At 35.5% G+C, this 24,913-nt stretch overlaps 2 protein-coding genes across 3 annotated transcripts; both read right to left on the bottom strand.

The window, feature by feature from the left end:
* Positions 1–902: 902 nt before the first annotated feature.
* Positions 903–5,434, bottom strand: LOC109002034 (syntaxin-71-like). Of its 2 annotated transcripts, XM_018979595.2 has the most exons (9): positions 5,053–5,434; positions 4,482–4,607; positions 3,617–3,785; positions 3,457–3,542; positions 2,967–3,035; positions 2,855–2,899; positions 2,545–2,607; positions 2,344–2,420; positions 903–1,084 (listed from the first exon to the last, which is right to left on the bottom strand). In XM_018979595.2, exons 1-9 carry the CDS (start codon positions 5,215–5,217, stop codon positions 1,072–1,074), a joined length of 813 nt encoding a protein of 270 aa, XP_018835140.1. In that variant the 5' UTR covers positions 5,218–5,434; the 3' UTR covers positions 903–1,071. The 2 variants fall into 2 exon arrangements, with proteins under 2 accessions (XP_018835140.1, XP_018835141.1); XM_018979596.2 differs by lacking the exon at positions 4,482–4,607.
* A 10,543-nt stretch (positions 5,435–15,977) lies between these two features.
* LOC109002055 (calmodulin-binding receptor-like cytoplasmic kinase 2) lies at positions 15,978–18,696 on the bottom strand. The gene is made up of 6 exons (XM_018979638.2): positions 18,312–18,696; positions 17,735–17,979; positions 17,460–17,628; positions 17,273–17,362; positions 16,848–17,149; positions 15,978–16,588 (listed from the first exon to the last, which is right to left on the bottom strand). The coding sequence occupies exons 1-6, from the start codon at positions 18,568–18,570 to the stop codon at positions 16,322–16,324; spliced, it is 1,332 nt and encodes a 443-aa protein (XP_018835183.1). The 5' UTR covers positions 18,571–18,696; the 3' UTR covers positions 15,978–16,321.
* Between the last annotated feature and the right edge of the window lie 6,217 nt (positions 18,697–24,913).

Here is a 24,913-nt window from a genome sequence, read left to right as displayed (position 1 = left end):
TGGCAGGAAAGGTAATTGGGGAAAGTCAAGTTACTAATTGCTTTTGGATCCCAAGAAAACAAACGGATATAGAAAAGAAAGTTTTATTATCTTATTATAACTATGCTTCCTTTAAAAATAAAAATAAAAATAAAAAATTGATTGGGAATTGTGGGCAAAATTTGAAAGAAGACAGAGTTAGTAAAAAAAATTGTTTTTTTTTAGAGAGAGAGATGAAATCCAAAGGACAGGTGAATTTCCTGGATATGTTACAATCTCTAACACAGACAGAGGCAGGCACATCGCATGAAATCCCAGTTGTAATGTAAAAGTCCTTTATCTTTTTCGAAGTAAATGCTCGACTTTTTGGGAAACATCTGTACCCTTTGTTCCAGTTCGAGTTTCTGAGATTATCACTGCAAAACAAAAAACAGAGCGCCATTGTATTTGGCAAAGTACAATTTCGTCTCTACCTTTGGCTTCATGCAACTAATCCTCTGGTTTCCATATCACTCTCTCCACCCAAAAACTTGGTTCATGAACACTCTGTGTTGGTAATATATCCATCCAATGATTTCTGGGTGGGAAACAAACTTATTTGAGGTCAAAGTTACAAGTAACGCTATACATCAGCTACTATTCACTCGCACATCCCACACTTACAACTATTTTTTTTTTTTTTTCATAGGGTGTGGAGCTGTTTTTCATAGGATGTGAGATGTGAGGTAGTGAATAGTGATTGATGAGAATAATTTTTCTTTTCCAAATGGCAGAGACATTTTTTGTGGATTTGCCGGGAGCAAGGTTGCACCCACCACAGCAGGCGGCCGAGTCATGCTATGTATGAAAAACTGCAGATGTTAGCTAGTGTGCATTGCATCACAAGTGAGAGAGAGAGAGAGAGAGAGAGGGAGGGAGATGAGTATCCCATAATCCCATTCCCAAATACACAACAGCAATAAAAAAGAAAGACATCGGGTTCCAGCAGTATAAATAAAAGAAAGGTGTACATGCACAAAATGCTTAAGAGTCACATGTATCCCTGTATTAGAAAGTAGAGAAGCTGTGGTTGTAGTTTCCAGGGCACCAATATCATTTTAACACACTGTATCAAAGAAAGTAGATGAATCAAATTCGTCAGACAAATTGTTTTAATAGGCAATTGCAAATTAGGAGTCTTTCTCCAAATAAACATTAATAAAAAAGGACCAGAATAGATAATTGGCACACTAGACAAAGATGGGAATCACAATCTCTGGGAAGAGAGGACTTTGAAATACATCAAAGGCACAACCTTCAACAGTTCTATCCTCGAAAAATGAAAAATTCTACTCATCATCTCTACACCACATACCTACTTTTATTTTTTACCTTTTTAATTTTTTTTCCCTTAACAAGTGTGTGGTGTAAGAATAATGAGTAGAAGAACACCTTTAGTTTAGTAGGAACAAAAAATAAAAAAATCAAGTCTGGTGTGTGGTGTAGGCAACTGGACTCTCCGAAAAACATCGTGTTATAGGCGCAGACCGATCTCCCCAAGGGAAAAACTCTGGCTCCACCACTAGTAAGTTAGTAATGGCAGGAAGAAATTCTGCCAGTTAATTATCTAGAAAAATAAACTTCTTAAGAAATTGTTACTTAAAATAGTGGAACAAAAATTTTATCCAACATGGTTCTCGTAAAAGTAGTGCACTGGAGCCGTTTTTCCAATGCGCACCACAACGGCTGTTAGTTGTTTATGAATAGTTCTTTCTAAAAAACACGAAACTAAAACCTAGAATAGTGAGATTTAGGCCCCGTTTAGATACGCAGTTGGTCTCATCTCATCTCAACATTCAAATACTACTCAAATACAAATATTTTTCAATTTATTTTTCATACTTTTTCATCTAATCATTAACACTTTCCCAAACTTTCATATAAAACACAAAAAATAATTCAACATTTTCAAATCCCAAAATAAAAATTATATTCTAACAATATTTTAACTTTATAATATTTTTATTCAACATTTTCTCTCTTCTTTTCCAAAATCTAATAAAAATCTTAACTCAAACTATTTCATTACTATTCACAAACCATCTTACTACTATTCACAGATTTCTTATCTCATCTTATCGCATCTGACTATCCAAATAAGGCCTAATTTCCATCTATCACGAGATCAGATAGATTTAGTTAAAGAATGGCAACCATTTTTTTTTCAATAATTCAGCTCTCAGGGATCCAAATGAAACATTGAATTAGAAATCCCTAGACTACACACTCACAAACTAACAACACCATCTGGCCAAATACAAATTAGTGGAACTATGGAAGAAAATGCAACAGAGACTAATCCACATCTTTAGGCTAGGAGCTTACTTGTATAAATAGGCAGCAATTCCCAAAATTATGCACAAGAGGATGATATCAATGCAAAAGTTGCGGCTTGACCTCAGCTGCATAAAACAAAAAATACATGCAAAAAGGATGTGAGGGGAGGAAGGAGAAAAGAGGGATGAGGGGTTTTCTCAAAACATGGATGGATAATCTAAATTTCAAACATGAACAAAACGCATATACCTGGGTTATAGTTTCCTTGAGTTTCACATTAGCACTTTTAAGGTCAGCATTTGCTCTATCAACCTGAAATGATGTCTCAACAAAAGTACTTAAAATTTCTTTAACAATAGATCTTGCAACTTTAATTGGCACTTCTATGTTGCCCACAGGGAAGAAGGAAATTCACATCAACCTAGCCATCGACAAAATTAGATAGAGGATTATATGATAGGAGCTGATATAGATTCATTCTTCCCAATCAGTGCTATTCTTCCATGACAGATGATCAAGGATATAGGACACTGGCAAAAAGACAGAAATGATGGATTACCTTATCATCGATTTCATCCATTAATGGCACTTGTCTATCCAGTTCCTGTAAATCAAATTCACATTATTACTGGAAAAACTAATAAGTGGTGGAGAATGGCAAGAGAACAAACCTCATTCATGTCATGTGCCATGTTTTTCAATGTACCCAATCCTTCAGCTATAACATCCAAACCTTGATCCTGTATGAAATAAAATTGATCTTTCACGTCAGGGTTGCCACAGCAGGCTACATAGACTAAATGTGATCCAATAACCCCAACCGGCACATTGTGATTTAAGATATTTCACCAGTCATTGGTGCTATTATCCTAAAATACCCCATATGTCTGGCAGCATAACATCGACCGGGTTTATAATGGGTTCTCGAAAAATAAAATTAAAAGAAAGCCGTGCGAGCATTGAGGGCGGGGGTGTCGAGAAAAAGATCCAAAAGACCATCTAAAGACAAGCTTCGAAATCAGGAAAGGAAGAAAAAAAAATGCCAAAGTAGTTCTACCTAGCTCATAAAAAGTATTTAAACAAGAGGAGGTGCTAGAATCAAACAGCAGGTAGGCAAGATTTCACGACTAACTCAATAATCAATGTTTTATCCATGCTTGCCTGTTGCATTCTCCGCATTTCGTACTCCTGCCTAAAGCGATCCGATTCTTCAGTTTGTTGAAAATACTCATAATCCAATCTCCCATCTGGTATAATATATTTCAACAAAATTGGTTAACAATTACAGGTTTATGATAACCTCAGTTAGATAAATTGTTACCTGAAGTTGAGTTAAATTTGATTCCAGTATATGAGGTTGAAGTTGCCCCACCACCAGTTTGTTTAGCTCCATTAGTAGTAGATCCATCACTTATAGCATCAATCTTCTCTTTCAGTGCAAAAACTAGATCATTTCGAGCCTCGAGCTCTTCTTTTGAAAGCCCTTTGACCTACAACAAACAAAGTATTATATACATTAATAAGCATACAAGAAGGAGAAATTCAATAGAAGCAGTAGCCATAAATGGTAGGTAGAATCTATCAAAGGATGGGGAAGAAAAAAAAAAACACAAATGAAAATAGTGTTTTCCCTTCTTAAATCCAGGAAATGCTCAAGAAATCTTACAAATGCAAATCTGTACTCTTCAATCTATTGTAAGCATATATTCCACCAGCTTTTAGATCAATTAAGGCTGGAAGGCAACCATGCAATGTAGACAACCTAATCTTTGGGAAACTGAAGTTGTCGTAAGCCTTCCCTCAAGTAATTGAAGAAAATAAGAATCAAAGTGCAGCTTAAGTACACTCGTATCCTTTCCAACATTTTCTCAGGAACCAAACAATATGAAGGGAATAAAACTTATCAACAGACAACCATTGCATTCCCGCCTCCACACACTCAACGAGAGATGATATAAAGACTAAGGTTGTGTTTGGATGTTGAAGTGAGTTGAGTTGAGTTGGGTTGAGATGATAAAATATTGTTAGAATATTATTTTTTAATATTATTATTATTTTGAGATTTGAAAAAGTTGAATTATTTATTATATTTTGTGTTAGAATTTGAAAAAATTGTAATGATTAGTTGAGATGAGTTGAGAGTATTTAACTAACCAAACGAAGCCTAAATGTAAAAACAAGTTAACCTTTTTAAAAGCAAGTCTCTGCAATTTAGGGAGCTCCTCCAGCAAACGAGCTTTCGTTCGTCGAATCTCCGCATTTATAGCAACGGCAGTAGCCCTGTTCTTCTGGGTGGCAGCCGCCTCGGATTTCTTAAAAAAATAGAAATTAAACTAAAACAGTTGGTGACCCACTAAAAGCAGCAAAGTCGGTTCTAAACTAAAAATTTTATTTATTAAAAATAAAAACATCGATGCTTTAACCAGTAATTTTATTAGAAATAACACAAAAACAAAACTTCAAAATTCAAACTTTTCTCTTCTTCACCTTAACGTTTTGCTACAATTTTCTTAAAATCCGAACAGAGACTGTAAAAGGACAAAAAAAGAAAAAGAAAAAGAAAAAGAAAAGCAAACACAAAACCCAGCAAGCACCGTCTACGTAAAATACGAAGTTCAACTTCCATATGTGTACTCTTTTTTGTTCTTTTGCCTTTCTTTCAATTTTCTCGACAACCAAACAGAGCACGGACACTTCCAAAAGAAAATAGAAAAGCAACCCTTTTCCACCCACACATACACACTCACAAACAGAGACCTGGAAGGTCGCCTCGGCATCGGCCTCGATGACGGCGTATAAACGAGCGAAAGCATCGTCCCCAGAAACATTTAAGTCCTTGTGCTTATCAATATCGTACTTCTCGTACTTCTTGCAAATCGCGTCGACGCGCGTAATTAAATTAACCACGCTCGTTCGACTCATTCCCCCTGGCCCTCTCAGACAATTTCCGTGTGTATCTGTATCAGAGTCTTTCCGGAGTTACCCGTTACTGGATTTCAGGTACCGACCGAGAGAGAGATAGCAAAGTTAAGGCGGTTCTTGTTGTGAAAAAGGTCATCAATCATTAGTCCTCGAGAGTATCGATGATACATTTTGGAGAAGGAAAGAGGAGAGCTGGTATCTTGTGACAGAAGTTATATTCCTTCGTCTACTTGACTCGTGTTGTAACTCACGTCAGATCTTTTTATTTGTTTGTTTGTTTGTTTTTATACAATATTCGTTTGATATTTTTTTATTTTTAATGATCGTTTAAAGCATTCACAACCTGTAGGCAATCACCTTCAAATAAGACTTGATGCAAACCAAGTTCTAAGGCAAACACCATAGCCTCTAGAGTACCTATAGCTTCTGCAGCAACTGGTTCCAGAGAGCAATACTAAGGTTTTTCCATGGTAGCCTGAATCTTACCTTCCCAATCTCTGATAATGACACCAAACCCAAGTTTATTATTCTCCATATCAATTGCCACATCCCAGTTCACTTTAAAAATACCTGGAGTAGGAGCTATCCATCTGCACATATATATAGCAGGTTGTAAAATGGATCTCTGTGTTTTCTGGTGTTGAGCCTCATGAAAGAATTCATAACTCTGCTTAGCAGTGATAACAAGCTGCTTTGGATGTGTGAAAACACCATCATGTACCAACTGATTTCTTCTCCACCATATATTTCTAGTAATTACTGCAAACAAATCAAACTCTTCTGAAGATAAGAATTCAGCAAATTGGGAAACTACCTGGAGGAAATCAGTGTAGTCAGAGTTGCATTTCTGCAATTTAATACACTTGCATGCCCGATATCCTGAGCAGCTGGACAAGACCTTAGTACATGAAGAGTAGTTTCTTCCTCATGAGATACACATATAGGACAATAAAGAGAATCAATAATCTTTCTTCTAAACAGATTGACTTTTAGTAGGGATACCATCTAAACAAGCTTACCAAATAAAGGTTTTTACAGTATTAGAGACATTCATATTCCACAAAACTTTACACAGTACTCCAGCAGCATTCCTTTGATATGATGTTTATCCTTTATGTCGATCCGAGATAGCCTTTTGCAAATGGTAAGCACTCTTCACTGTAAACAATCCATTAGAAGAAGCATACCAAATCCTTTTGTCTTCATGGCTAAGTACAGTGAGAGGTTGTTGGCAGATTAATTTGATCTCATCTCTAGGAAAATCATGTTGTAGTAGAGACATATTCCACAACCGTGTTATGATCAATTAAATCTGCTACAAGAGAGTTTTCAGGTAAACCACATGTTGGGGCATAATTAATTAAACCAGAAGAACGCCCCTGAATCCATTTGTCCTTCCAAACTTGCACCTGATTACCATTACCAATTCTCCACGACAGACCCTCTTGAAGCAAACCCAGAGCAGAATGAAGGCTTCTCCACACATTATTTTTTTAAACATTATATGATGGGTGGGATTTGAAAATGTCACGTGATAATTCTTATATTGGAAAATTAACGGAAAGATGAACGATGATTTAAATTGATATATATATATATATTAAAAAGATTAATGTATAATGATAGAAAGAGTTTTAAAACATCAAAATGATTAAAAAGAAACCCAAAGGTGATTCTACAATTAATCCTTTTGTATTTACAAAAGCATGATATACTAATTTTAGCTACGAGAGATTTTATAAAAATAAACTCATAAATTGATGTAGTTTGACGTGAAAAGTCAAATTATAAAGTTAGTTTTATTGTAAAATAGATTTAACGGATAGTCAATTCAGTTTGAGTTTATTTTTGTAAAATTTATTTGTGCATTCTCTTAACAAACATAGCTTAAAATATGTTTTTTCATTCGTAGCATGTCATTTATGAGTAATATAAGACGTTTTAAGATGTGCAAGCTGCATGCATTCCATAAAAATGGTAGGGTCTACTATGAAAAAGTTGTTTTTTCCTTGTGAGCTTCATATTTCCTTTATTATTTTTATAGAAAGTGCACTCTAATCCTATATAAATTATTTTCCCGACACTTATTTTATTCTATGATCTCTCTCTCGTCTTTTAGGCGTAGTCTCTGGAGGGGTTTTCGAATTCATCAAGCACACTTCTGTTTTTTTGGTTTCAAAAAGGCTTGGAATAGGGTTTCTGTTCCTAATTTAAAAAATTTGTGTTTTTATAATTATTTTAGAAAAAAAAATTATTTATAAGCCGGTGTGGATAACACATTTAAAAAAATGCTTACATGACATAATTTAATTTAGAAGAAAAATTTTAAAATTTGAATCTTACAAACCAAATCTTATCATTTATTTTGTGGCCTAAGGCGACCATTAAGTACAAGTAGGGGTGGGCAACGAGGGCCTGCCCCCCGCTACCCACTACCCTGCCCCCACATGAAAGACCCTTAGAGGGGTGGGGGGTGACCCCGTTGGGCCCCGCCCCGTGCTCCGCACCCCTCTCCTATTTAATATAAAAAATAATATTTTTAATATTTATATAAATATATTGTATATAGATATATATAATTTGTTAAAAACTTAAAATTGAATTTAAGTTAATTTATATTCTTTTTGAATGTATAAATTTTAATTTATAATTTTAATTATATTTTTTTTAGACCCAAAAAAAATTATAGACCCAATGAGCCATTGGGTTGAGCGGGAGACAGGGTGGGGTGCGGTTTCATCCCCACCCCCCGGTACCGTGGGGAGGGTCAACCCTCCCCCCCGCATGGTGCGGGGCGGGGTGGATGCAGGGGTGGGTTCACCCCGCCCCGCACCATGTGAGTAGAACCCCTAAGTACCAGACGCTTTAATTTTAAAATGATAATAATATTTAAATATTAAATAATAAAGTTTTATTGAAATTTTTTTATATGCAAAACAACTATTAATATTGTTTTGCTTAATAATATCTATATGTAATTTAGCAATTTGAAAGAAAATCTAATTTTTCTGTAAATCATGGAGTATTATCTCCTATCTATAATACTTCTTTTAATACTTAATTTTGAAAACAAATCAAGGCCATCAATATCAAAATACACATCATATTTTAGAAATATTCAAGAGTAATTAAATCATTATTTTGCTACTTCTATTCCAGCTTTACCCTTGTTTGGAAATGTTTTACTCTTTGAGTAAGATTTTTTTGAGTAAAACTTTTATATCTACTGTTTTTTTTTTTTTTTAACAAATTTTACCATTTAAGATTGATTTTATTTTTTAGGCAAAACTTTTTCCATCTTTTATGCTAATCAATATTTCTTCTATGATTTTTTATTTTATGGTCAATATATATATATATATATATTTTTTTTTTTTTTTATTGTGGGAGCCTACTCAAGGTGGGGCCCTTAAGCAGTGGCCTTTGTTGCCTACCCCTTGAGCCGGCCTGTCTTCACACCGGCTTGAGATTATAATAAATTTTAGTTTATAATTTATTTTACAACTAACAAACGTGATGGTAGATCTTATTAAGAGATAATTATTTCAAGAGGGTGTTAGCCTCAATATTAAATAATTATATTAGCACAATTATTTCGAACCAATATGATAATACAATACTGCCGCATCAAATATTTTAAAGTTTTTTTTATTCAAATTTTATATTTTAAATACCGCTCCACTTTTAAAAAGAGTTAGAAAAAAATTGTAAACAAAATTAAGTGTTTGATTACTATTGATTAGGAAAAAAATAAGTGTTTGATTACTATTAATATTATGGTCAATATCTGAATTCGAACTCGGAATGTTTTTACTATTACTAGTTTTTAGATTAGTTGGATTAGCATGTATTAGGTTGTTCGAATATAGATTCACCTCAAACTCTTAATATTAATCGCTTAATTAAAAAGATTTATTGAATTTACTAGTGGAAATGACATCTAAAGGGTTAATTATATTTTGTCATCTCGACCTTTTACTCAATTCATAATATTCTTCCGAAACTAGTAATTGCATCAAAGTGGACTCTCAAACTTTCAAAACTTCCCAATACCCCATTCCGTCTACCAACAACGTTAAATCTAACGAAAATTCACTACATGTGCTACTTATGTGCAAAACATTCACTACAAAGATGTAAATTTTATCTAATTTATTATCATTGACCATATAAAATATAAAATAATATATGCAATCAATTAATAATAAATCATAAATCATTAAATAATTTTTTTATTAATTTATATATAGGTAATGAATATAAAATAATTTCATTGTGTACATAGATTATTCATATTTGCTTACAACTTAGGTATAAAATAATTTTATATATGGTTAATGATTAATGATTTATTATTAATTGATAACATATATCATTTTATATTTTATATGGTTAATGATAATAAATTAGATGAAAATTATATATTTGCAGTGAATTTCAATTAGATTTGATACTGCTGGTAGAAGGAATGGAGAGATTGGGAAGTTTTGAAAGTTGAAGCTTCATTTTGATGCAATTATTAGTTTCGGAGACATATTGTGAATTGAGTAAAAGATTGAGAAAGCAAAACATAATTAACCCAAATCTAAACTATGGGGGTAGGAAAGTCATCTCCAATAATGACCTCTTACCATTTTTTGGCTAGAAAAGAGCAAGATTTGGGAACTTGTCTACAAGTACTTTTGGCAAATATTTTCTTCTTTTTAAAACCATTTTGGACCAGAGCCGTCGAATTGTATAAAATCATGTTAGACGTGCTTTTGATTTGGATAGTGGCATGGCATGGCATGTTCTATATAGTCATCCCTAATCGCATCAACTCAAGCACCCTTGCCAAATAAGACATATTAACTACATCAACATGACATATTTCTACAAAAAAGATTGGGATCAAAAGCGTTGTCCTTTTCTGGCTGACGACCAAGAATCAAATTTAGCACCCCTGAACAGACGTATGGTCTTCCAAACAATACGGCAGGAACTGTAACGAAGGCCAAGTAGTTGGGCCAGACTGAAGGAAGAAATTGAAGTCTGAAATAAAGGGGGCCAAGGGCCCATACGAGAAACAAAGCGTTTTGGAGCATTTAAAGGCAAAAATCGTGGGATTCTGACTTCTATTCTAGAAGATCATTCTGTTATTTCTATAAGTTTAGTTTACCATTTTATCATTTGCATTCTGTTTTGAATTCCAGGTGTAAGCATTCCAGTGGGGGAGTTTGTTACTTGTCTATAAGTGAATATAGTGGGCGAGTGTGTGGTGAGGTTTTCATTACGTATTTGCTAAATATTGTCTGGAGCTTTCTCTGACCTATGGAGGTTGGGTATACCTCAAATATACATGTTATCAATACATCATTCCTTTAAGTATTTTTCCTATTCAATCATTCTTCATATACTATTACAATCCATTTTATCAGTACACTACAAGCAGTACATTACAATATTTTCCCTATTCAATCATTCTTCATATACTATTACAATCCATTTTATCAGTACACTACAAGCAGTACATTACAATTGGTGTCAACAGCACCGATCCTCTCTAGTTATACAAATGGCTGACAATACTCGATCTAAGCATCAAGAAGTCCTACAGAGGTAGGAGGCTCAGGAAGAACGTATGCTACAGCAAGAGGAGAGAATGCATTTGATGCGTATTGACATTGCTCAACTCACAGAAATGGTGAAGACCTTGGTGACCAACCAAACAGCACAGGTGGTCCATCGTGACCTCAATGGGTAGCAGGATAGGGACTTCCAAGAGTTTAGGCATGAAGGCCACCGTGGTGTGAAGTTGGACTTTCCCTACTGCGACGGCACTAATCCAGCAGGTTGGATTTTCAAAGCCTCCCATTATTTTGACTATCACCAAACACCACCTGAACAAAAAATGTTAATGGCATCATATTACATGGAGGGGGAGGCCCTCATATGGTACCAAGATCCAGTTGAAATCGGTCAGTTTAATACATGGGATACATTTACTAGAACCTTGTTACTACGATTTGGCCTTACGGTTTACGATGAACCCATGGAAGCCCTCACACGACTCAAACAAGTGTCCACAGTAGTACAATATAAAGCCCAATTTGAGTCCCTCTCTAATAGATTGAAAGGACTTCCTGAAGGCTATAAGCTAAGTTGTTTTCTTATTGGCTTGAAGGATGAAATCCGCCTTCCCGTGCAGATGTTCAATCCCTTGACTCTCAATGTAGCATTTGGCCTCGCTAAGATCCAAAAGGAGTACCATACCAGTTCCAAGAAATCAGTGAAAAGTTGGCTGGATAGACAACCACCCTCATCCAGCTCGGGTTCTGGGGTTGGGACTCAATTTACCCAATTTCAAGGGCCTGAACAGAAGTTGTATAAGCAGGAAGGCATATTCCTTCATCTCAGATGGATGAGAAGAGAAAGAAATGACTGTGTTACCATTGTAAAGAGATATTGAACCCTAATCATGTGTGTAAATCCCCTAAAATGTATGTGCTCCAAGGCTGTGAGGAGGAGCTAGAGGATAAGGGAGAAGAACTTTATTTCGATTCTCAAGAGGTGCAGGAAAGTGAACCAGTAGCAAAAAAGTTGGAAATCTCACTCAATGCAATCACAGGCACTCCTAACTCAAATACCATGCGAATCCGTGGATCCATTGGTGGAGAAATGGTGTTGGTCTTGGTGGATTCAGGGAGCACATACAATTTCCTGGATCCTTCCATAGCACAAAAGGTGCAATTACATGTGGACCGTACTCAAAGGCTGAAAGTGCAAGTGGCAAATGGTGACGTCGTGACAAGTGCATGAGCATGTTCAAAAATAGCACTCAAATTACAAGGTAATCAGTTTATAGTTCCATTTTATTTGTTGGCTTTGGGTGGGTGTGATGCAGTGTTGGGGATAAGGTGGTTGGAAAATCTAGGAACTATCAATTGAAATTTTTCTAAGTTACTAATGCAATTCCAATGGCAAGGCAGATTGGTGGAGTTAAAAGGCCTTCATTTGAGGAAGGCAGAAGGGTGTTGTTAAACAATATGAATGGGCCAAAAGGGGTCTTTATCCAACATCCAGCTATGTGCAATGAGCTCAAACATAAACACCAGTCATAGCCCAAACACTACCCTAAACAACAACCTTAACCTATTATTACAGCAATTTGGGAAGGTCTTTTAGGAACCAGTGGGATTGCCACCCAAGAGAACCCATGATCATAAAATTCCCCTCAAGGAGGGAACCCTACCTATTTCCATAAGACCATATCGATACACATACTACCAGAAAACTGATATAGAACGAATCGTCACTAAATTACTCAGTTCAGGGATGATTAGACCTAGTTCAAGCCCTTTTTCCTCCCCTGTTTTACTAGTCAGAAAGGTTGATGGCAGCTGGCATCTTTGTGTAGACTATAGGGCCTTAAATCAAGAGACGGTGAAAGACAAGTTTCCTATTCCCGTCATTGATGAGCTGTTGGATGAGCTCTTTAGCTCGGTAGTATTTTTTAAAATGGATTTAAGGTCCGGGTACCATCAAATTAGGGTGGTCCCCGAGAATATTCTCAAAACTACCTTCCGTACTCATGAAGGTCACTATGAATTTTTGGTGATGCCTTTTAGGCTCACTAATGCACCCTCCATTTTTCAAGGCCTTATGAATGAACTTTTTAAGCCTTTTCTAAGAAGGTTTGTTTGGTTTTTTTTGTTTTATTTTTTATGATATCCTTGTCTATAGCTGAAACATGGAGGATCATGTGAGCCATTTGAAGCAAGTGTTAGAAGTCTTAACTCACAACCAGCTTTATGCTAAACTGTCCAAGTGTAGTTTTGGGATTTTTGAAGTAGAGTATTTGGGACACATTGTGTCTAGCGAGGGTGTTAAGGCTGATCCAAACAAGGTAGCCTCCATGGTAGAGTGACCCATTCCTACCAATTTAAAGGCTTTAAGGGGTTTTCTAAGGTTGACGGATTACTACTGCAAGTTCATAAGAAACTATGGACTTATATAGCGGTCCCCTTGACTGCCCTTTTGAAGAAAAATGCTTTCACTTGGAATGCTGCAGCCCAAAAGGCTTTTTAGCACCTCAAAGGGGTTGTTTCTAAGCCCCCTGTTTTAAGACTCCCAGGTTTTACTAAATCATTCATCATAGAATGTGATGCTAGTGGGAGTGGTATAGGGGCAGTGCTTATGCAAGATGGGCAACCCATTTCATACTTCAGTAAGGCCCTTAAAGGCAAGGCTTTGGCCTTATCCACCTATGAAAGGGAGTTCTTAGCCCTCGTGACGACTGTACAACGATGGAGGCCTTACTTATTGGGCCAAGCATTCACTGTTAAAACAGACCAGCAGGCTTTTAAGTACTTGTTAGAGCAGAAGGTGGGTACTACAATACAACATAAATGGATAACGAAGCTAATGGGGTATGATTTCAGAATTGAGTTCAAGAAAGGTAAAGAAAATAAAGTGGCAGATGGCCTTTCTAGAAGGCATGAAAAACTTGAAGAAGAAGGGTTGCTAGCAGTCATTTCATTTCCAACGGCTGACTGGATTGAAGAACTAAGGTAGAGCTATTCTTCTGCTGCCGAATTACTAGACTTGTTGAGTAAGTTCGAAAGTCACCAAGAGGTTCCAAGGGGGTATACCTTGCAGCAGGGGCTGCTTCTTAAGAAAGGAAGGTTTGTCATAGCCCCTAATTCTGCATTCAAGGAGAAAGTCCTACAGTTCATTCATAGCAGTCCACAAGCAGGCCACTCAGGGTTTCTTAAAACCTACCAACGAGCTAAAAGAGATTTTTTTTGGGTTGGCATGAAAAAAGATATCAAGAACTTGGTAAGGTGCTGTGATGTGTGCCAAGCTAACAAACATGAGACCCTTTATCCAACGGGTTTTTTACAGCCTTTACCCATACCAGAGCAAGCATGGGAAGAAATTTCTATGGACTTCGTGGAGGGTCTTCCATCAGCAAATGTAATTTGGTAGTCATTGAGAGACTCACAAAATATGGCCATTTCATGAGTCTGTCACACCCTTACACTGCCAGTGATGTAGCTCAGATCTTCCTAAGGGAGGTATTCAAGCTCCATGGGTTTCCAAAAGCCATTGTCTCAGATCATGATCCTAAATTTCTAAGCTCATTTTAAAAAACCCTATTTTCACTACAGGGAACCTCTTTGAACTACAGCTCAGCTTACCATCCCCAAAGTGATGGTCAAACTGAGGCATTGAACAAGGCTGTGGAAGGGTATCTCAGATGCTACATGGGGGCTAAACCAAAACAGTGGGTTCAATGTCTTCCTCTAGCAGAGTGGTGGTACAATACTTCCTACCACACCTCTGCCAAGATGTCGCCTTTTGAGGTGTTATATGGTTATCAACCCCCAAAGTTAACTACATATGTTCCTGGTAGAGCTTTTAACGAGGCAGTGGGCAAGATACTTTGATCCAGAGAACAAACCAAGTGAATCTTAAAAGAAAATCTAACATTTGCTCAACAAAGGATCAAGAAATACGCTAATCAACGCAGAACATAGAGGAAATTTGAGGTGGGGCAATGGGTGTACCTTAGGTTACAACCTTACTGTCAGAAGACAGTGGCTACACGGCAAAATCTCAAGTTATCCCCCAGGTTTTATGGACCCTTCAAGGTGGCGCAGCGGGTGGGAACAGTGGCTTACCATTTGGAGCTGTCGTCGAGATCGAGGATCCACCCCATATTCCACGTGTCTTGCCTTAAACAAAAGTTGGGATCGCAGGTACAGCCCCTTCCGTCGCTTCTGTTTGTCAACGATGTTGGAGAAGTACAGCCCGAACCGAAAACAGTGCTCGATCGCCGCATCGTTCGCCATGGTCATCGAGCTCGCACGAAGGTGCTCATCAAGTGGATCGGGGCTTCTGTTGAGAACAATACGTGGGAGAGTCTGAAGGCACTTCAAGAATCTTACCCACACCTTGTGGGCAAGGTTCTTTAAGTGGGCAGGTTTGTAATGAAGCCCAAGTAGTTGGGCCAGGCTGAAGGAAGAAATTGAAGTCTGAAATAAAGGGGGCCAAGGGCCCATACGAAAAACAGAGCATTTTGGAGCATTTGAAGGCAAAAATCGTGGGATTCTGGCTTTTATTCTAAATGATCATTCTGTTATTTCTGTAAGTTTAGTTTACCATTTCATCCTTTGTATTCTGTTTTGAATTCCAGGTGTAAGCATTTCAGTAGGGGAGTTTGTTACTTGTCTATAAGGGAATATAGTGGGCGAGTGGGTGGTGAGATTTTTATTACATCTTTGCTTAATATTATCTGGAGCTTTTTCTGAGCTATGGAGGTTGGGTATACCGTGAATATACCTAATATCAATACATCCTTCCTTTAAGTATTTTCCCTATTCAATCATTCTTCATATACTATTACAATCCATTTTATCAGTACACTACAAGCAGTACATTACAAGAACCTTCCCCAACAGACAAAAGGATGTACTTTTAGTATTGTTTCTAGCTATTGTAATGTATCCATTTCATATCAAATACAGATAGTCTTTTATGCCTCGGATTCTCAGGAACAATAAAAACATATACAAGTGTTATAGACCTAAAGAGATTTTATAAAAGTAAATTCATAAATACAGATAGTCTTTTATGCCTCAGATTCTCAGGAACAATAAAAACATATACAAGTGTTATAGACCTAAAGAGATTTTATAAAAGTAAATTCATAAATTGACATAATTTTATATATACGTTAGATCTATTTTATAATAAAAATAATTTTAAAATATAACGAATCATATCAAATCATATCAATTTATGAGTTTACTTTAAAATAACTCTAAAACATATCCGAAACATAGACAAGCCAAAATCTCAAGAACAATTTATAAACATAGTATTTATTTTCTCGCAGCTGGCAAATTTTTTTCAATCAATGTCTTTGGATCCACTTCTAGGTAGATTATTGGCATTGGCAATGGCACCTATTTTCGAAACTCAAACTTCTTGGTTCTCTTTCACAGATATTCTCTATCTGCTGGGCTTTCATCTTTAAACGATCTAATATTTCCCTCTAGTCCGCAAACAAATTCTTTGATACTTGCTGCTCCCACTTTAGACATCTCACAATATTTTGTCACTATTCTTTTATTGAAACACTCCTTTCGGATCGGTCGGATAGGGAGAGGGAATGGAAATCTGAGGCTGATAGTTCTCTGTAATCCTTACGGATGCTCCAAAGGATCTCTGCACACATCCTCATTCTGGGCCGATTTTGTCTGTGTGGAGCCAAACACTGAGCGGCTAGTTCAAGAATCTTTTCGAGGGCTAGGTGATTTGCAGCACTACATTCCAGCTTTGGGTCCAAGACTGAAATAGCATCACCATCGGTAAACTTCTTCATGGCCTGCATTAGGGAGAAGAATTTTATATTCTTGTAGAAAGTTCCCATGTAATTTAAATGACCTATCCAGTTAAAAGTAGATAGCAAAGCTGGAAAAGTGTTGAATAGAGACTGTGGGAAACATTTGATGGATGTGTGGTGCATAATCATACATCAAGGATTTTTGTGGAAGTCTTGATCCTTTTACTTTCCCCCCTTTCCATATAAGATTATTGATCAAAACTAAATAGTGACCAAAGAAGAGAGCAGAAGAGAATCATACCCATCTTGCTGTTATCCGCTCCTTGAGTTCTCGTTTTGTTTCGATTGGACGTCTGCCTGTGACTAGTTCAACCAATAATACACCAAATGAATAAACATCACTCTTTTCGGTTAGTTGATAAGTTCTGAGATACTCTGGATCCAAGTAGCCAGCAGTTCCTTTAACCTGGGTAGACACATGGGTGGCACCTGAATCGCTGTCAGCTGCCATTCTAGCAAAACCAAAGTCGGCTACCTTTGCTCTTAAGTTTTCTGTGAGGAGAATGTTGGAAGATTTTATGTCTCTATGAATGATAGGGTGATCTGCAAGGAAACCGGCACACAATCCAGTTAGAAATAGATTCTAACTATGATGATCTTAAACTCGAAAAGACTTGCTTAATTTTTTACAAGACAGACTGAATTGGCTCACCACTAAAAACATACCTGTATACATATGAAGATAGGTAATGGCATGAGCCACATCAATTGCAATTTCTAACCGTGCAGCAAGGTCCAGAATGTCGACATGAATACCTGCATTAGTTCTCCTATCAGATTTCAGCAACTCAAGCTCATTTGCAGTTGCAGATACACGCAAAGTGAAAGTACAAGCCACAGAAAGAGAACTCACAATCCAAGTGTTCTCGGAGGGTTCCATTGGGAACGTACTCCACGACAACAATCCTTTCATCTTGGTGCTCCAAACATCCATAAAACCTGACCAAATTCAAATGTTCCACCTGCGCCAGAGTTCGGATCTCACTTTGGAATTCCACCCCCAAATGCTTATCATATACACTCTGCAAACAAAGAAATGTAACCAAAGTAGTAGTGGTTAAACCCAGACATGTCAGAGATTTGTCAGACTCAGAAAATGGAATCCATCCTAAATAACTTTGATCAAACCTTCTTGGCACGTTTTACTGCAACAACGGTTCCATCTTCGAGTCTTCCCTTGTAGACTGTCCCAAACCCACCTTGTCCGATCTTGAAAGAGGGGGAGAAATTCCTCGTGGCCTTCAAGATATCTTCCATGGCAAATTGTACACGACCAGGCTCTCGTACATGTGTCGAGTTATTTGAACCGGCATAGCCTCCAAAATTCGAACTACGTCTTCTCTCGCTACCAGCTCTTGAACCATCAGACGCAACTAAGAAATCAACAACTCAAAAGTTCATTTTAACTCATCTAGCGAATGCAAATGAGTTCGATTTAGCATAGCACTGTAAGGAAGAAGATATTAAAACTACGGATTTACTTGAAAAACCGAACAAAAAACGATTTTGTTTCATTTCTCAATGATTTCTCAGCAATCTAACACAGGTGTCAGGAATTAGTCAAAAGATCGAAACTTCCGGTCTCGTATCGAAAATATCAGAAATCTCTAAAAAACTAGAAAAATTACTGCCAAACTTCTCGAATTAACTTGATACTATTTCTTTCCTTTTAGTTTCCAAGTCTTTGAGAAAATTGGAATTTTACCAGAGGGAGCTTTGAATTCCTCAGAGTCCGTGACGCTATAGGTAGAGCTCTTGGTCTCCGGCGGAGTAAAGCAGGCCACGAAGACTCCGGCGACCGATCTAGCAGCGACGGCGACGCGGCTCCGTCCGCTAGAGCTGGAGGTCCCGGCGGTGGAGACGTCGGAGTATGCGGAGCTGGGAGAGTAGGGCACGCGCTCGGGCGTTCTCAGGGCGCCAAAGGTAGACTTCCGGCCACCGTACGGTGAGCTTGGACTTTTCATTGGGAAGGAGGGAGAGAGAGTGTGACCGGAGGACGTGAAGATGGCGGGTCGTTCAGAAAGAGCGTTTAGTAAGACTTTAGATTTATGAGGGGGTACAGACTAACGTGCGCCTCCTGTGTGGGTGTGTTAATAGCAACCAATAGATTAGACTTACGGCCCATTGGCCAATTGGGGGTGTGGGGGAAACGTATTGATGGCAATCAACTGCCATTACGCAAGCTGAATTCAGCATTGAATGCCCAAAACATTGCACTGACCACAAGATCCTTGCTTGGTCAATGATGTTTGTATTATTTTCAACAAAAAATTTATGTGTATTTATTTTTATATATTTTTTAAATATTTTATTAAAATGATTGATTCTCTCATATTTTTATAATATAAAATAATTATTTTAATTAATCACATCAATAAAATATATAAGAAGTATAAAAAAGTGATTGTATATAATTGAATTCTATTTTTTATTCATCATCTTTACACACCATATTTTTTTTTAATCTTACTAAATGTATAATATATAGATAATGAGTAGAAGAATTCAATAAGTTTAAGAATAATAAAAAAAATAAAAAATAAAAAATAAAAAATAAAAAAAATATGATATGTGGTATGTGAGGTGATGAGTAGCAGAGCTTATTAAGAAATTCCTTGTTATCTTTGGTTTATTTTCGAATTTTTTTAATTTCCTTTTTAATATTTGAAATCATCATCTTAGTGGCACATTTTTAATTAGTAGAAAAATGAATTTTAGATTAAAAACTTAAAACTTACTTTACCAAGTGAGTTTATTAAAAAGAGAATGCTTGGTCCCAAAAAAACTATAATAAATATTTTGCAATTATTTTAACTTGATATAAAATGTTAAATTTATTAAAAATAAACTTAATATATCGCTTTATATAATATTAATAGAAACTCTTTTTCTTTTATATATATTTAGATATAACTACTCATTTCAAAATCGAAAAAGTAAAATGGTAAGAAAAGAAACATTATTTGACGGTGGGATGAAACAGAACATAATTAATGATATGTCATGATTCGAAGTTTCCTTTAATCTTTAATACAATAGAGTAGTAATAATTATACCAAATCACGCCATCTTATATTAAATATTTTTGGATGTAATTATCTCACTTTAAATTATAATTTTTTTTTTTACTCTTCAAGTTATTTAATATTTAATATGCAAATATATTTATTCAAATAATTTTTAATTTACCAACGATAAAGTCAAACTCAAACATTTTTCTTTATACGGTCCTATTCTGCCGTTTAGAGTAGTCCATTCTAAGTTATTGTTAGGCTAAAAAAAAAAATTTTTATATTTTTTTATCATTCTAAAATATTTTTAAAAATATAAAAAAAAATATCAATATATTAATAGTTACTTTCTTAAAAAAAATATAAAATATATAAAATGTCAAAACGAGAAGACAAATTAAATAGACAAAATAACATTTTTCTTTTTCTTTTGATATCTGAGTGGTCCACGTGTACATTAGACTTCTTCACGCAGCTTTATTGCAGAATTTCTCAACAATCCAGAACAACAGCTAGAAGAATGGTTCTATCCGAAGAAGAAAAAGACAGGAAAGAGACAGAAAAAGAAAAAGAAAAAGAAAGGAATTGATGTAATAATTTAATTAGATTTCTAACGTTCACCCTACGCTTAATGATTTAGTATTAATAGGATACTTAAGTTATAATAATAATAATTAGTTTGTCATTATCAGAGTTAGCTCTTTTTTCTACCAAGAAATTTGAGAAAATAATGAAAAATTAGTTGAGCAAGAATCGTCACAAAGCTACCTCGAAAGAGATATATTAGGTTGGGTGTTTGGTCTCCTAATGGTTAAACCATTATTGATTAGGAGAAAAGTATTGATTGGACTGTAAAATTATTTTTATTATAAGATAGATCTAACGTATCATATGATATAAAATTTGTAGTTTAAGAAAAGTAAAATTTATGTTTCCATGATTATACGTGTGTATGTATATATTATAGATAACTTTTTAATAAATATTGTGGTTACAAAAACTAAACCTTTTTAACGATCGAAAAATAATACTAAAGATTTTAGAAAATATATAAAATTGCCTTGAAATTAGGACAGGTTTGGGAGGTGAGATGAGAATTTTGTGATTTGTTTTGAAGTTTAAAATATTATGTTTTAATATTATTATTATTTTGAGATTTGAAAAAAGTGTATTGAGATTTGAAAAAGTTTGAATTGTTTATTATATTTTGTATAGAGATTTGAAAAATGTATAATAATGAAATGAGATGAGATGAGAATTTTGTATTTTGTTTTGGTTACCAAACTTACCCTTAGTCTCACTCTTTTGGTTGAGTTTATACAGTAGTACAAATTCTTTCTTGACTAAAGTATTTCTTTTATAGTTAACTTATTGAAATAGCTATAAACTAAAGCAAGAAAAAATATATTTTAAAAAATAAAATAAAATGTAATATTTTTATTTTTATTTTCAGACGAAATGTAATATTTTAAAGTATTGTTACAGTCACAAAGATATTTTATAAAAATAAACTTACAAATTGATGTGATTTCATATAATATTTTAGATGATTTATTTTATAATAAAAATAACTTTATAATATGATATCATATAAAATTACGTTAGTTTGTAAATTTATTTTTATAAAAAATTTTATAACTAAATTATTTATCTTTTATAATAACAAAGCCATATTTTTGAGTCCATGTCTATTAAGAACAAAAGTAGGCATATAATAATTGATGTCCAATTTTATAGTCAAACTTCTCCACTTACGGTTGAGTTTAGCCGTCTTGGCAAGCTTTTTAGGTGGAGTTTGAATAGTGAGATGGGATAAGATAATTTTAGATAAAAGTTAAATAAAATATTGTTATAATATTTTTTTAATATTATTATTATTTAAAAATTTTAAAAAATTAAATTATTTATTATATTTTATGTAAAAAATTATAAAAATTATAACGATGAGATGAGATTAAATGGATTGAGATGATTTTGATAACGAAACTGAACTATATGATCAATATCAGAGTCAAGGAGTACTTTAAGATGGAGAGAATACCCCTGATCTCTCTCTCTCTCATCTTGAAAGAATGCTATACAACATTTAGTTCAACGAGACTTAATTCATGTTGTGAATTATTCTAAGAAGATAGACTTCAAAAATCCCTCGCAAGGCACGATTTTGTGATTTTTGTCTACATCCTTTGACGGACCATCCAACTTTAATTTCTCCAATAATTAGGAACCTAATATTTACCACTACTTTAGGACTCGTTTGAATACATAAATTATCTCATCTCATTTTATTTCATTATTATAATTTTTCTAACTTTCCATACATACAAAATATAATAAATAATTTAACTTTTTTATTTAAAATTATCTTATCTTATCTCATCTCACTATCCAAACGAGTTCTAATGTCATTTCTCACCATGTTAAAATTATCTCAATTCATTTGATATAACACGGCATTTTTCGCAGAGTAATGTTATTCAACATCTTTTTTATTTATCAACCTTCCATTATTTTATTATAATGTATTGTGAAATGGTTAGAAAACTGTTTGTTATGCTTAATTTATCTACCACTTATTTGATGTAATATCAAAAGATTATATTAAAATACTGATAGTTAAGATGACGATAATATCATTGTTCTTTTTGCGCAAGCATTTCGCCAAATCTAAAATTAAGAATCTTAGAAGATGAACATGAAAGAACAACTGATTAACAACACATTACACAATCTCAAATTAATCATACCTGCGCGCATGTGTTACCATTGAAAACAACATATCTGATTGTGATGTTTATTAGTGATAGATTAGGTTATCAAATAAATTTAATAACTCTTTGTAGAAACTAAGAAAGAAAGGTATATACGTTTTCTCTGTTTTTCATTGAATTCATATGCGTACAGGAGTTTCTATATATAATACAATTTAGAAATTCAAATTTGAAATACAAAATTTAAATCCCAGATTTTATGTATCCAGTTATCTGCCGTTTCCGTTATTTCCGTAGCTTCCTCTGCAGTTTCCATAGCTTGCATTATTTCATTAGCTGGCATTTCAGTTGCGCCAATATCCCCCCGCAATCGAGAGGGCAGATCCTGCAATTGAAGATTGGCACGTAACATAATGAAGCGAGGTGAATTTAACGCTTTGGTGAGCAAGTCAGCTATCTGGTCTTTTGAGCATAGAAATGAAACTTGGAGCTTCTTTTGCAGGACTTGATCACGTACATAATGAAAATCAATTTCAATATGCTTGATGCGGGCGTGAAACACCGGATTGGATGAGAGATATGTAGCACCAATATTGTCACACCACAACTTTGGACAATCGGGAAGAGAAATATGTAAGTCATGTAGAACCGATTGAATCCATTGAAGTTCTGCGGCGGTGTTGGAAAGAGACTTATACTCAGATTCGGTGCTACTTCTTGCAACGGTTTGCTGTTGTTTACAACTCCATGAAATTAAATTGTTGCCATGAAAAATACAGTACGCACAAACACTTCGACGATCATCGCTATCCCCTGCCCAATCGGCATCACTAAAGCCATGAAGAGCTTGATCAATGTTTCGTGAAAAGTGAAGGCCGAAGGACAAAGTTCCCTTAAGATACCGAAGGATCCTCTTTACCGCCTGCCAGTGAGGTTCTTTTGGTTGATGCATGAACTTGCTTACACAATGAACACTGTAAGCAATATCGGGTCGTGTAAAACCAAAGTAATGCAAGGCGCCAACTGTACTACGATAAAGTTGTGGATCATGAAAGTCGGCACCTTCAAACCTAGAGAGATTGCAAGTGGTTGCCATGGGAGTTGCGCATGGTTTAACTTGGTCCATTTTTACTTTTCGTAGTAAGTCACCAATATATTTGCGCTGAGTTAAGAATAAACTTTCACCAATACGCAAGGTTTCGACGCCAAGAAAGAAGGAGAGTTGCCCAAGATCTTTCACGGGAAAAATATTTGATAAGACGCCAATTAATTGATCAATAGCTTTTGTGTCCGAACCTGTAAGAATTATTTCATCCACATATATGAGAATAATTAATTGAACATTGCCTTGGTGAAAGGTGTAGAGAGAGGTATCTGCTTTTGAGCTCTTAAAGTCAAGTTTTTGCAATTGATCCGTGAGGCGAGAGAACCATGCTCTTGGGGCTTGCCGAAGACCATAGAGACTCTTTTTTAATTTGCAAACATAATGAGGATAATCCGGATGAATAAATCCTTGCGGTTGTTGCATATAAACATCCTCTTGAAGAAATCCATGAAGAAATGCATTTTGGATATCCAATTGGCGTAGTGGCCAATTATTAGAGACTGCAAGTGAAATGACTAGGCGAATGGTGGTTGGTTTAACCACCGGGCTAAAGGTCTCAGTAAAATCAACACCTTCTTGTTGATGAAAGCCTTTTGCTACAAGGCGGGCTTTGAATCGTTCAATAGTACCGTCTGCCTTCTTTTTAACACGATAGACCCATTTGTTCCCTACAAGATTGTATTCTTGTCGAGGTGGAACTAGATCCCAAGTCCCATTTTGAATTAAGGCATTAAATTCAGATAACATGGCATTTTTCCAATGTGAGTGTTTGTTTGCTTCGGTGAAACAACTGGGCTCAATGTAAGAGTCATTTACCTCGGCAAAAAGTGCTTGTGGAAGAGGATATTTAATGTATCCAACATACGGCATTTTGGATTTGAGGCTGTTTGTTTGAGACCGTGTGATCATGCGGTGGCTTGGAGCAGATGCTTGCATTTGACTGGGCAGGATTTCTGGCTGTAGGAGCGCAGCAGGAACCGAATGCGAGACAGTATGTTGGTCTGGAACATTGGCATCATCTGAAGATTGTAATGCCATTGGAGTAACATGTGGCAGCTGATCAAACACAGGTGGCAGTGGTTGAGGTTGTGAGTCTTCAGCACCTGCAGGCAGAGTTACGGTGTGCGGACGTGTGGGATTTAAGTGAAGTGGGAGAGAGGCTGTTTCGGATGGAGAGAAACCGAAGGATGGAGTATCTGATTTTTGATATGGAAAGAGAGATTCATCAAAGACCACATGCCGGGAAACATAGATTTTTCCAGTTGATAAGTCAAGACATTTGTACCCCTGATGTGAGAGACTATAGCCCACAAAAATACAAGTTTTGGAACGAAAATTAATTTTGTGACGATTGTAGAGTCGTAGGTTGGGCCAACAAGCGCAACCAAAGACACGCATAAAATCGTAGTTTGGCTTTTTGTGGTATGCCTTTTCAAACGGGGAATGATTTTCCAAGAGTTTGGTGGGCAAATGATTAATA

This window comes from Juglans regia, chromosome 12 (genome assembly GCF_001411555.2).
Source record: "Juglans regia cultivar Chandler chromosome 12, Walnut 2.0, whole genome shotgun sequence".
NCBI lineage: Eukaryota > Viridiplantae > Streptophyta > Magnoliopsida > Fagales > Juglandaceae > Juglans > Juglans regia.
Note: the sequence above shows the minus strand (reverse complement) of the source record. Positions and strands in the feature narration are given on the sequence as shown.

Coding starts and splice junctions, on each gene's coding strand:
- LOC109002055 (XM_018979638.2), bottom strand. CDS start 18,570: ATGAAAAGTCCAAGCTCACCGTACGGTGGCCGGAAGTCTACCTTTGGC. Junction 17,980..18,311: donor GGAATTCAAAGCTCCCTCTG/GTAAAATTCCAA, acceptor TTGATTTCTTAG/TTGCGTCTGATGGTTCAAGA. Junction 17,629..17,734: donor CAGTAAAACGTGCCAAGAAG/GTTTGATCAAAG, acceptor CTTTGTTTGCAG/AGTGTATATGATAAGCATTT.
- LOC109002034 (XM_018979595.2), bottom strand. CDS start 5,217: ATGAGTCGAACGAGCGTGGTTAATTTAATTACGCGCGTCGACGCGATT. Junction 3,543..3,616: donor CAAATTTAACTCAACTTCAG/GTAACAATTTAT, acceptor ATATTATACCAG/ATGGGAGATTGGATTATGAG. Junction 2,421..2,544: donor TCAAGGAAACTATAACCCAG/GTATATGCGTTT, acceptor TGTTTTATGCAG/CTGAGGTCAAGCCGCAACTT.